The sequence below is a fragment of the Oryzias latipes genome, chromosome 20 (assembly GCF_002234675.1).
Source record: "Oryzias latipes chromosome 20, ASM223467v1".
NCBI classification, from domain to species: Eukaryota; Metazoa; Chordata; class Actinopteri; order Beloniformes; family Adrianichthyidae; genus Oryzias; species Oryzias latipes.
In genome coordinates, this window is record NC_019878.2 from 14470056 (window position 1) to 14484006 (window position 13951).

At 37.1% G+C, this 13951-nt stretch overlaps 1 protein-coding gene across 4 annotated transcripts in view; it reads left to right on the top strand.

Moving 5' to 3' along the window:
* Positions 1–13951, top strand: part of cntnap2 (contactin associated protein like 2) — a 364810-nt gene that overhangs the window by 136454 nt on the left and 214405 nt on the right. For all 4 annotated transcript variants that reach the window (XM_020712697.1, XM_020712695.2, XM_011488837.3 and 1 more), the window contains exon 3: positions 1381–1574. In XM_020712697.1, the coding sequence (XP_020568356.1) occupies positions 1381–1574 (194 nt within the window). The remainder of the gene's footprint in view (positions 1–1380; positions 1575–13951) is intronic.

The following is a 13951-nucleotide window of genomic DNA, read 5'->3' on the forward strand; positions in this document are numbered from 1 at the left end:
ACTCATAACTTTCATAGCGACATGTGAATGCGAGAGTTTTGAACGCGGAAGCATTCAAAACATGGTGTCTGCGTATACATGTGTTAACACTGACTTTTCATTTGCAAGGTCACTTGAACATGCGTTTCAAATGGAGGTGTGAGCATAACTTTAGTTGTGCAGTATGTGTATGTGTCCAGGTGCATCGGTGTGTGTGCTGCACATCAGTGCAAAAACATGCCCCACCTTCAACACTTGGTTTGGAACAGCTTTCTTGTGTCACATTAACTGACTGCTGTAACACTGTAGCTGAAGTATCCCACTGCTCCCTTCATTTGTATTTTATTTTGGGTTAAAGAAATCCTTCATTCTATTTCTGTTTCTTTTCCTAAAGCATTTTATATACTCTGGTTTTCTCAATGCCTCTCAACCCAAGGTTCACCTAACACTTTCTAGAAGGGTTTCTGTTCCTTTCCTGGTACATGATGCGGTGGATGCAGCTTAAAAGGGACATGGATGTATTCATTTGATGAGCACCACAGAGATTTAAAACTTTAGACTTAAATAGAAATAAAAAAAAAATGATTTAATTTAAAATAATTTTCATCAATGTGTACAAAAAAAAGTAAAGTTTCCATCTATAAAAAATATTTCTATTTTGTTGTATATGCCAAAAACATGCAGGGGGGGGACATAGATCTTTTTTATTATTCTAAAACATATTAATAACTAAAAGGTTCATTATTTACTTTATAAAAACGGACATATTAAGGCTTAAAATTCAAACATGTGTCCCTACAGAGTGAAATAACAGTTTTAGACTCAACGATGCACCTGTTAAACCCAATTTGAGCAGAAAACTCAGAGCATATTTCCGTATAAATAGAAAAACCTGACAGCTGCTCTTATATTTACCTTGTGTCCTGGCATTAGGTATAGTTTGTGATGAAAAAAATATCTTTTTGCCACTAATTGTAGTTTCCAGAGCTGACAACTGACAGTTTCTGTGGTTGACACGCAAGCACTTGGAAAATGTCACATAGTGTCTTACATACCAACTTTATAATGAATACAATCCTGAAAAGTCATACATACTAATGCAATCACCCCTAAGTTGAGTCTAAACTGGATTGGGATACAAATTTAAATTGAAAAGAATAGAAAATGCAGATCAGTCCTGTGAAGAGTCAGCAGGGTCTTTCTAGATGAAAACCTATTTGTACAAAAGTATTTCTTAATGACCATACTTGTCCTATAGCTAAAATAAGGATCACTCTGTTGACCCTTAATAATAAGGTGTACCATCCCTTACACACATGTATTCTCTTGATGAATTATCAAAGCAGTTCTGTGCTGCCCCTTTTTTTCCACATTCATTTTAAAATGTTACTCCCTCTACAGGTGCTGGTGGATGGTCACCTCTGGACAGTGACCATTATCAGTGGCTACAGGTGGACCTCGGTTCCAGAAAGCAGGTTAGCGCCATAGCAACACAGGGTCGCTACAGCAGTTCTGATTGGACGACACGGTACCGCCTTCTCTACAGTGACACAGGAAGGAACTGGAAACCGTACCATCAAGATGGCAACATTTGGGTGAATATATACCTGTCTATTTTAAGGCCCACATATGTGTTTGTTATGGTGACAATTGAAATGTATGCGACTGCTTCAGGTTGACCAAAAAAAAGAATAAAGACTTCAAAATATTACATTCTTGAAGTTTTTTTAGAATTTTCATAATGGCCTTAGGTGGGTTTCCCCGATCGGCACAAATTTCCTGTCTGGTTTCTATTGTGAGAGTAAAAAGGTTTTGTTTATTCTGACTGATCCTGAGTTGGCCATCATGCAGAGGTGAAGTGGGTGACCTCCGATCAGAAGATTGGAATTTCCCGCCTTGAGCCTTCCATTGCTCCTGGTGGTTTTGGGTTGGTGCCAGTGTTAAGCAGCAGAGCCACCATAAATGTGCCTGTGTGTGTGTGTGTGTGAATGGGGCTGTGACTGTGAAGCTTTTTCTTTTCCTACTGTTTACGAGTGCATGTCAGCCACCCAATGTTGTAAGAGGCTTGGTGTTGAAGTGGAAATTTTTCAAATCTTGTTCCAGACTTTTTCTTTCACAGCTCTAATGGAGTATATGTCAAACTTAGTGTTTGGTCTGCACAATAAATCTCAAATGTAACGTTATCGCAATATTAAGCTGTGCAGTACGCATATCCCAAAAGACGGCGAATATGCAAAAAATGGTAACCTTAAATGTGCGAAAACAATCTTAATCCACCTTAAAGTATTTAACAAATCAAATAAATCCCTTTATTCATGAGACCACGCCTTCACATTGTTGATCAGATGGAGCTCTTTTATGTTAGATTTTGGCCTCCTATGTAGACTAGGGTTAACTCTTATTTAAATTAAACTGTTGCAGTGAAATGGAAATTATGTTTTTGGCTATTTTGCCATTTTTTCATGTATCGCAAGGTTATCGTCATCGCAATATTGATCACTAATATCGCATATCAGTTTTCCTCACATCGTGCAGCCGTACTTAGTGTCAAATAATTCCATCTGGGAATAAGCCAAATTAATGATTCCTTCATGAGTTAAAAGGGATGTTATTTATACGTCACTACCAAATCTAAGTAACTGCTGGTCAAAGTTTGACCTGGATTTGACTTTCAATGCTCAAATCCATGTTCAGTGTATGCATGTTTTGTATGTAAAGCCCAAAAACGGATGAACGCAAGAGTTTTGAATGCAGAAGCCTAAACGCGTGTACATATACTTTTCCTTGAAAGTGGCTGCTTGAACGCGTGTTGTAGAGGATGGTGTGAACGTAGCTTAAAGTGCTTTGGGTCTTTAAGGAAAGTTGAAAAAAGGCGCTATACACCCTTTACCCCTTTATCTACACATGAGAAGTGACAAGGTTGTGTCTAAGAAACAAAAACTAATGTTGCTGTATGGAAAAATTTCTGCAAAATGTGTTATTTTAGAAATTTTTTAAAAGCAAATAAACAAAGGCTGAATTATTAGAAAAGGCTTGTTTGGATCAGAAAAGAAAAATAACTTTTCCTTAATTCTTTCAACAGTTTCTTTAAAGATGTTAAATTCAACACATGAAAGCATAATTTCATACAAATCGTTTTCTTTGCTGTTAGTGCAAATATTTGCATTCCATGGTTGGTCTTTTGATCTGCATTATGCATTCACCATCCCCTATGTCACACCAGAAAAAATGCAAATGCTTTTAAGTTTGCATCTACAAAAATAAAGATGCAGGATTTAAAATGTTTAAATGCAATACAGAGGTGGTTTACCCACGAGCTATAGAATTTGCGTCAGTGTATCTTTGCTGTATTTTTTCCAAAACATTTTTTTCTTTAGGCCATGGTAATTTTTAAATGCTTTAATTTTTTTTTCAAGATATCTGCATCTAAAAAAATAAGATACTTATTGATAAAACAAATGTCTAGCACTGTTTCTCATTTGTTTAGGGCTGAATCAGAACCAGGTCATAGGGAAAAGGTTTTACTTCACAAGATAAAAAGTACATTTGGTTGAATTACTTTATTTTTCTTGCAAAAATAAAACATTTTTCCTCCAATGCGACCCCTTTCCCTGGACTCACAAGTAAATGGAAGCAGAAAGCCTCATCTTCAGTGTTTCACAGCGTGGAGCGCATAAATATTCATCAGGAAATTAGCTCTTCTTTAACAAATATTATTCTGAGTAAAGGTTCTATTCCAGCCCTGATCAAAGGGGGCACTGAACTTCATTCCTGAAAATGGCTGCATTTAGACGCCTTCTCTGGCTATATTTTCTACATCTTTTATCCCAACCAACCCTTCTCCATCTCTGCCCCGTTAGCGGGCACTTGAGTGCGTAATCTGGCAATCCATGATCATTAGCTAATAGCAAAATGGGAAAGTGCATTCACTGTTGCTAAGTAGAAAAAAGCTACAGGTGATAACAAATGAATGCAATGGCAAAAGTAGCACTGTAATAAAAACCAAATTGAAAATAAAAAATTCTCTGAATAGGAATATGAATAAAAAAGAAATGTGCATTTCTTCTTCTGTACATTTTGCTGTGACTCCTGTGTTTTTTCTGTTTTTGGGTTTGTGTTTTTTTCCCAGTTGTATTTGAATTATTATGCAAACTCTTATTTTATTTTCCGAATTATAAGGGACACACAGTGCGCCTATTTCTGTTTGTGCTCACTGATGTTTAAGCAATTTTGAAAGGCAAATGGCACTCTGTCAAAATGTATGGTTGTGTGTTATTGTGAATAGGCTTACATGTAGCAGTGTCAGATTTTTTTTTTTTTTTTACGTGTTACTTTTTGGTCGGGAGTTAGCATAGCCATATTTAACATTTGTTTTGGTGGAAATATTGTGTGATGTGTTGCAAGCAAAAATGGAAGTTACATGTATCGTGAATAGACTGGTGTGGCTAACGCTTCTTCTTCTTTTGTTTTTGGCTTTTTCCTTCAGGGGTCGCCTCTGACTTTAACTCGAAAACCTCTAACATGTGCTGTCTCAGTTGTACCTTTTCCTGATTGGTTTATGTTTTGCTAACTTAACGTGTGTTACACAAGTTCTATTGTTCTATTGTTACTGTGAGTGCAGTTGTTAAAGTCTGTCTGACTGAGGGACTTATCTCTGACGCTTGTATCGCTTAATGTGTCTTGTAGTTCAGTGTGCCTTGAGACATATTTAATTGATAAATAGACAATTCATAGACCGTGTGCCTTATAATCTGATGCGCCCTGTGATACAAAAAAGACAGTAGTAATTTCTTTATTTTTATTTGTTGCAGATAGAAAAACTGTTTTATTTTTTTTATTTGACAAGCTTTATGGTCAATTCTAGAAGATAATTTATGAAAACATGGGGGTCCAAAGACTCAAGACAGAATTGTATGTGTTTAAATTACCTTTATTCCAGTGGAGAATAACAATTTCACTCAGCTTTTCTGCACAGGGAGATTGAACAGATCCGAATTTCAGTACAAAGTGGCTAACACCTGTACTGTTATAGAAATATTTAGTCATCAACATTACAACTGAAAGTGTGATCCATATGCATTACTGATGCTCATAAAGAAAAATAAAGAAACACTTTCCCTTCTCCCTGTGTTCCTATCCTCTTTTTAAGCAGTAAATCTTGATGTTTGCAGTAAAATTCTCTGAGTGTGGTGAGCCAGCAAGACTCCAATCATAACATCGACCACCTGCCGGAGCTTTCCATCAAACTCCTTTCTGCATTAAGCATGGTTTTTTTTTAGACAAGATAGAAGTTTGCCATCGTGATGTCACAAACTCTGTCCAAGTTGGAATATTTGTGCAAGACTTTCTTAAGTGGTAACCAACTGTGATTGAAATGCTGCACTTCACAATCCATCACATCTCACCTCATCATTTCTACAAAAATGACTGATATGAATTGAAAACTCGGGCTAAACTGCTTTGAAATAAATTTTACCATATATTTAGCTTCTACCAGAATTTTTAAAATGATGTTAAATGCTGCAAAAGATTCACATTTCACCCTTAAGTTAACGGTTTAACTAGAAAGTTAAACAGTTAAAGTTTTTATTTAATTTTATTGACTACTTTTGACTCTTTGAAATACATGAAAAGTCATACTACGACAGTTTAGAGACAAAAAATAACTCCAATTTGACATTTTGCACTCTTTGTGGGTACATTTTTTTTACACTTACACATCTATAGTAATCAAAAAAGGTAAACCTTTTTACTCTTCATAATTAAGGTTTTAACATACATTTATCCTGTGTGGTTTACTTAATCCAATATGCAAATATTCATGTGTGGCCAATGATTTTAGAGCACAGATGAACATCGATGGTTTTGAAAGCTCATTTGTCTGGAGCTTCCCTCCCAATGTAAATGTTAGTGGATAACAAAGTAATTAAACTGAAATTTGCAATTTGTGTCAGCTTTATCAAAGAAAAAAGCTGGTCATCAGCGCTTTCCTTTGAGAATAAAATGCATATTCTATTAAACAAGCTGTAGAATATTGCAGTCAGTACTTTGAATAAAATTTACAAAAGCCAAAGAAAAGGTAGTACTTTCAAGTCTCACTCTGATCATCTTTTGAGCTTTTTTAAAAATATTTCCTGTGGTCTTGTAATCATAATTATGGAGTTTTTAAGTAAAATCCAAAAACCTGTGTCGTTCATAGGACATATTTTCGGCAGACAGGCAGAAGGTCATTTGAAATGGGCGAGACCGTTGCTGCGGAGCACCCCCTCTTCTCCCTGTTGCTGGGAGCTCTCTGTTTTTTTTAGAAGAAGTTATGATTTTTTCAGCAGTGTAGACATTGCCATTACGTACAGATTATTGAAATTTAGCTTTTTATTTATTTGATGAGGAAAAGATAAGGATTTTAAGAATTCCAGCCAACTTTCAATCATAACGGCAGCAAAGTACACAAACACAGGGAATTTATTTTTCTAAGTGATGTGGGGAATGTATATTACAATCTGTCTTTTTTCAGTAGTAGTTTTGGAATTTAGTGACATGTATGGATCTTTTACTGTTAAAAGTAGATTAAGTTGTTGTTTTTGTGGGCTGCCTCATAATTGCTTGGTAGTTATTATTCATACTGAAGCACTTTCCCATTGCCATTAACTGTGATTCATTGCTCCTAATTTTTTAGCGAATACTATGAAACTCATTCATCTCGCCTTTGGGTTCTAAGCCATAGCTGACTTTTTTTCTCTCTAAGTCACCCTCATACATTACACATATTGCTGTCTCATTAATTCACAATGTTATTTAAAATATTGCTTATGTAAACACATAAAGAGCCAATCTTTAGATGTTGGACATATCCCAGCAAAAGTAGCAGATGAATTTGTTTCTCTTTTTATTTTCTGACTTGGAGAAGACTGTGAGGAAGCAGCAGTCTAGAAGAATGTGCGCACCCACAGAAGTGCACATCTACTGTCACTGAGGCTCGCTGATGATTAAGATCAGCCTGGGCACAGCTTTAAACCTTTTTTGTGAGTGGTATTGCTGTGTGTAAGAGGTGATAATATTGAAGCAATCAGTGTTATTGATCAAAGGATGGGTGGGGATGGTGGTGCACATAAGCCAACTTAATGTTTCTCACTCGCGCGCACACAAACTCACACACACAGGCAACATTAGACCCTGTTTCAACCCATCCAATCACGTTCGGCTCAATCCCATTCACCCCTGGATGAGGCTCACGCTGCGATCCCCAGGGAGAAAATCACCCATCCTGCACTTTTATGCATGAAGGTTCTTTTCAGGAACCTTTTGCCACCAATCACCACCTACTGTTGCTTTTCACTGATGACTTAACTATTTCTCTGCCAGGCTGGGCGGCTGACATTTAGTCAAAGTGAGACCAGACTAACTGTTATGACTGTGACTCACCATAAAGGGTAACAGCGGAAATCTCTGCACCAGCCGTATTGGTTTTGTGAAGAAAAACATATTTAGTTGCTCACTAATGTGCCACAGAGGAGACTGTAAGACACTGATGAATGAATGTGATAATTAAAATACCAAGTGCTGCACAGGAGACCATCACTACCTGCAACTTGAATTAATTAAGGACAGAAGTAATCCACTCAAAACAAGGGAATTTGTAGAGTTTTTGTTCAGCTTTTATATATTATCTATTGTAGTGCATGCAGGGAATGCTCCAAAAGAGCATAATCATATTTTTCTTATAACAAACTGTTCATGACAGCAATGGCTTAAATAAGATTGATTCCCATTCCCAAACTGTGCATTTAAATTAGAGATGTGATGGACTAATGACAGGTAAAAAACACATTAACTATATTATGGAAAACCTTAAGCATTAAGATTAATATGTTAAAATAACACTCAGAGACACTCACACCTCAAAGAGCATTAACCCTTACATATCTTGGATTAAGGAACTTTTCTGATATCGACACATCTTTAATTTTTTTTGAATGAAGTCTCTAGTTCTACAAAAAGATCTCATAAGAAAACAAGTTGAGTCAAACTGCTGTGCTCCCAACAAACTAAATGTGGGTAACTCAACAACAGGTCTGCTGGAACATATCTCAGACACAGATGATTGCAGATGGAATTATGAACATCAAAACCATTTAAGTACTGCTATCTGTCTGTAAACAAAACAACAACTTTTTTTTCTGATTCCTGTTTAGGATGTAATGAAAAAATCACATGTTAAAACCAACTTAGTTTTGAGTGGAATTACAACAAATTTGGATTTTCACAAAGAAATGTCTCGTTTTGTCATTGTTAGAATCAAGATAGCATAACACCTATTATGTTGGAATATCTACAGATAAAAATTGGTTAGAGATGTTGTTCAAAGGGGATTTAAAATGTGATAAAGATAAAGCTTTGAGAGAGGAAACGCTTCACACAGCCCGAGAGGGTTTAAGAGCAGATTTGTCTCTTATAGGCTAAAATTTAGGCCTAATGAGGCTGTCCCAAATACTTGTAAGAACAAATAAACACAAACTTGTGTTTATTGTTTGTCAGGTTCTATTTGAAACCTGTGTTTTAGAGGAAAGAACCAACTTTACATTAAGGAAATGCATTCAAGTGTGATATTATATTATTTATATTAAAACTATTGCACAGCGGTATTTACTTTATCATAGTGACGTTTACATGAGGCTCTAATTCTCCTTACCAACCATCTTAACAACATGGAAGTACAAATTGGATGTGACCATATCACTTAATCCTTTTACAGTGATGTAAAAGGATGATATAGGAGCATGTCTATGCGGTAGCAACAGTACACATGTGGGTGGTATAGGCACATATGTAGGCAGGACAGGGTAAAAGGGTTAAGGGTTTACTTCAGACCCACCAACCCTTTGGTGTACTTGAAAGCTGCTCTTGAAGGAGTTTTGTTAACTTACTTAGAATCAATACAAAATGTGTTTTCCAAATTATTTTCAAACATATGGGTTTTTCCCTTAGAGAAAAAATCAAGCTAGTAGGAAAAAAAATTCCTTTTAAGAATTTTGATTTTGCTAAAAGAAAATAAACTGACTTTTATCTATAACTAGAATTGTAATTCCGTCAAAAGAATTATGTCTGCTGAAATCAATGCTTTCATCAATCACACAAAAGATGCTGCTAATAGTATGATGACATCACAGCACGTGTTCAGAATTCTTGTTCATGTGTACAAGTTTCTAAGACCATTTTTCACTTTATGTAAGAAACACACATTCATTGAACGCACCTTAAAAGTTAAACCAAACTGAAATTTGATAAATTAGGGACTCTGATTTGGTAGTGATGATGACCCTCTTTAAAGTGCCAACCATTTGATCCACTGATCATGGAACCACTGATCATGGAAGTGAAATTAATAATTGTGGTTTGTGCCCAGTGCTGGCATCATGTACCAACAATCCAGTGTGATGCTGAAAGCACGTTCAGGAACGCATGCGTGCCCGCTGTGAACGTAGCATTTGATTTGTCATTCAGGAGTAAGAAGTGGTGAAGTGGGAAATTCTCTATAAATTGACAACAGGAGCTAGATTATTTACAAGTAATACAAGACCACATAGACAACATACTGACCAAATTTTGGTTCTCTAGGTACAGTGGTTTTAGAAATATATGGCTAACCACAATGGTACCTGGCAGCACCATCTATGGCGCTGCAAGGTACCATTACTGATAAAGAAACCATAGTTTTAAACTTAATTACATTAAGTTGTTTTGTTAAGGAGTTTTAGCATTGCAAAGATGGCAACCACACACCCCTCATTTGCATAATGTTTTTGTTTTTTCTTGTGGAAACAGTGAGGAATTGCGCACAATAATGATACCATCTAATTTGTAGTTCTTCAAATGGAGAAATAAAGTACAAACAGATACTTGAGAAAACAGGGTTACAGTATAGTGGCTAGAGAACAAAGAGTGGTTTACAATAATCCCAAATGTCTGAAAACAATTTAGAAGGAAGTGGAGTGCTCTGCAAGGCTTAAGCACTGGGGGGGTTGTGGCCCATGTCTCTGATATTGCAGAATTAATAATACCTTACAGACTACTGATCATGTCACAGACTACACACAGACTACACATCACTACCAAATCAGAGTCCCTAATTTATCAAAGTCAGGTTTTAACCATAGTAACACATGATGTAACATCATCAAAACCCAGTTTGTTATTCACAAAAGCAGTGTAGAAGAAGTGCGACAAAAAAGGTACGAAATACAATTAAATAAACAACAAACTGATTACTTTTAGCAATCAGACAAATTTAAAATACAACATTGTAAAAAACTGCCGTGATGTCCAGCCTATGATGCCCTGTGATGCCCTTTAACAGCTGAGATAGGCTCCATCATCTCTACGACCTGCAATGAGAAGGTAACAAAGATGGATGGCTACTAACTAAGAAAGAACAAAATCACAACAACAAAGAACTGTTAATAGTGGTTGGAATGCATGTCATTTAGTAAAGCTGCAATTGTTTATTGCTGAACTTGAAATGTGTGACACATTCCTGTCTTTATGCCATGCAGTATTTGGCCAGGCCTGCTTGTTGGAATGTGGCACAGGGATCCTGTTTATTCATATAAAAGCCTGTGACATAAATTAAACACAATAAGTACTATTTGAAGCATTGTTAGTTTTCCTTTGTTCAAGCACATCAGCAAATTTTTCAACACAAGAACCTTTTAACAAACTACAAACAAATTTAGAGCTTGCTAATTAGCAACCTCTTCCAAAGCAACAGCAGGAAAACCTCACATCTTGTAATTAGCCTCACATTTTCACTTTTTAGCAATTTAGTTTTTGTCTTGAGTAAACTTTGCAGTGGAAAAAAAAAATGTAAAATTGCTTTGACTCAAGTGTGATATTAGCGAATACAATGGAAGGTCATTCTTTGTTATCAATGATTGTGTAGAAAGTACTGTGTTAATGTTTTTGCAATGGTGAATAAGTTTTTGGCTACTAATGATCTATTTCCTTATTTTTATAGAGGAAATCATTTCATGAAAAAAATACTGAAATTGTATTAGTGGAGGCGATGGGAAAGGAATCTGATGGAAATGACCTACAACTCTTTCAAAGTATATAGTTTTAAACAATGCAATGCATGCTTCCACTGACTGGCTTGTGTTACGCTTACAGTCTCTGATCTCATTGACGTTATTGGATTTGAACGTCAGCCTCTTTAATTTTCTTATCTTCACATAAAAAAGTTACTAAAATTAATTATTGTTCAAGAGTGAATGCTTAAGATAATGAGTTTGGAGAGATAAAAGTAGACTTCCAATGAGCAATAAAAGTTCTCTTTTTATCTTTCGAGTTTTCTTTTAACATTCTGTCAAAAGATGAAAGAAAATTTTTGATCAAAAATTAACGTGAAATACCTCAACAGTTCAAGAAGAAAAATAAGAAATTTGGTTTGGTACAGGGGGAGATTCACTTCATTGCATGAAATGCTAACTGAAAGCTAAATCTAAAAAAAAAAAACAGGCAAATGAGAACACGATTAAGATGTCTGAACAGATTGCACAGCACCACCTGGGTAACAACCAGCTCTCAGCACTGTGGTGTGTAGGAGTAACCTTTAGTTTGGTTTTATAATCATAAAAGCTGGACACCTTTCAATCTCTGAGTCAGCCAAAGTCTTTCAGTACAAAATTGATGGCAAATATGAAGCCATATGTCTAAGAGCTGAGGCTCAACTGATAGATGTTATGGAAACGTGGACTTTCAACACCCTCCACAGATTTTCAGTTGGATAGCTATGCCACTCCAGAACCTTCATATGGATCAGCTGTCTTGTCCCCTTTGCAGAAAAGCAGGCCCATGGGCCAGTTGTTCAAAGGTAAACTGATCGGATTTTGGTGATCGGATTGGGTCAAATCTTGAAAATGGGTTGTTCAAAAGGGAAAGAAGGAACCTGAAATCAGATTAGATCACAGAATCCAATCCTAGTGTCAGAGGGGTGGGGGTGAAGCCCCAAAGCAATCAAAAATTTTAGGGATCTGCTGGGGAGTTTGCTAGTTGCTCCAGAGACAGCCAAAGCCCTGATAGTTAAAAGGTTTTAATAAAAACAGTCTAAAACCAGAAATGGTAAAAAAACTAAAAAACAAAAATGACATAAAACACATGTAAAGCCAACACATCAGGAGAACAGCGGTAGTAATTGTCCATATCATGCCATTGTCCAAGTGTCCGCCTTGATGTTCGTCCCACACCCAAGTCCTTCACACGAGCAGGCCTGCACTCCAAGCCACCAGTTCACATGCAATAAAAACAAGGCAAATCCACAAATAGTTTTAAAAACACAAAAACAGTCATGCAAAGGAGTTAAAAGTCAATCCATATAAAACCCAATTAAAATCCACTGGTGACTGAGCTACAGGCTGCTCATAGAAGCTCAGTGTGTAGCTGGCACACTTAACTTTAGGAGGGGTGAAGCCTGTTCACCCCTCTGTGTCTCCAAATGGCAGTGTGAGATCTTCCTGAGGGTGTGCTGCCTCCCTTCTCCTCCACGCGAGCGATTTACTGGTCCGCGCCCCGATGAAGACCTGTGGCCAGTGTTCTGCCGCCTCCGCGTCCTGAATTGCGCACCTCCGGCTCCAAGCCTTCCTCCTGCCTGCACCTTGCAGGTTGCACCCAAATGTCACGGACCTCGCGTCTCTGGCTCCAGCAGCAGGCCAAACTCAAACGATACAGGCTCCAACAGTCCTCCTGCTGCAGGCTGTGCCCAAGTGTCAGGAACCCCACGCACCGCCTCCAACAGTCCTCCTCTTCTTCCGCTGGCCACGCACTGGTGCTCTATAAGAGAATGACAGCCTCCCTGCTCTGTATGTGACCACGCCCTCCCACACAGGTGTCCTTCATCCACCATCAGCAATCTGTGCAAGCAGTCACAAACTACCTGCTGACACTAGTTCTAATCTGGATCAAACCTTCAGTTTGTGTTGTTCAAAACTTGTCAGTAGGATTTGGATAACTTTGATCCAAAAAAACTGGATTATCCTGATCCCAACAGGGGGTAGGATTTAAAGGTGGATTCCAGGAGGGAAATGTAGAAAAACTATAAAATTGGTCAAATAATACATTTGTTTCATTTAGTGTTTATACTTTTATTTATATTTTGCACTTGACTTGTGTAACCGTTGTAACAGTGATGAAGTAGATACAGTAGACATAGGCTACCAGTTAAGCTATTCAGTAAAGTAAAAACAACCAAAGCAGAACTGCAGATCCGCCTCCTAAAAGCAGAGCTTGAGAATGCGGGTCTCTCCTCCTCAGATTAAAAAACTCCCTGAACATTCTTTATTTTGTTAACTATTGGACATTTAGCCATTTCATTTAAGACGTTCAAAATATCCACAATGTATTTGTTAATGTATATTTGTTTTTTTATTTTATGGGACTCAGATGAGGAGTCATAAAAGAAATTATGAATGGAAGTGGATGTTTGTGATTTTTGTGTTTTGTCTCAGAATAACAAACTCTTACAGTGACCCCATGTTGGCTCTTCTACCTGTTCTTTACATAGCTGGTAGCCCGTGTTGTGATATGTTGTCCCATTTAGAGCACAGGTAATCTGGATTTGGTAATCTTTAGAACTGTGCATCTGGATCAGGGTGATCCAGTCCAATGTTGCTTTAAAAAACCGGCATAAAAGTAAGATGGATTACCTGATCCTGCATGGGAAAAAATGTGATTTCCAAATTCGGATCATTTTGATCCAGATTAAACTTTTTGAACAACTGGCCCCATAGGATTTCCACCATCATGCTTCAAAGTGGGTATGGTGTTCAATTTTGGTTTCATCTGACCTCATAACATTTTATTCCAATCCTCCTCCACACCATTCATGACTAACCTGGACAAGTTTTGGCCCTTTTAGAGCATCCCTGGAATTGATTCCATGACAATGTATTGTGTTACTGATAGTAACTTTTATTACTGTGAT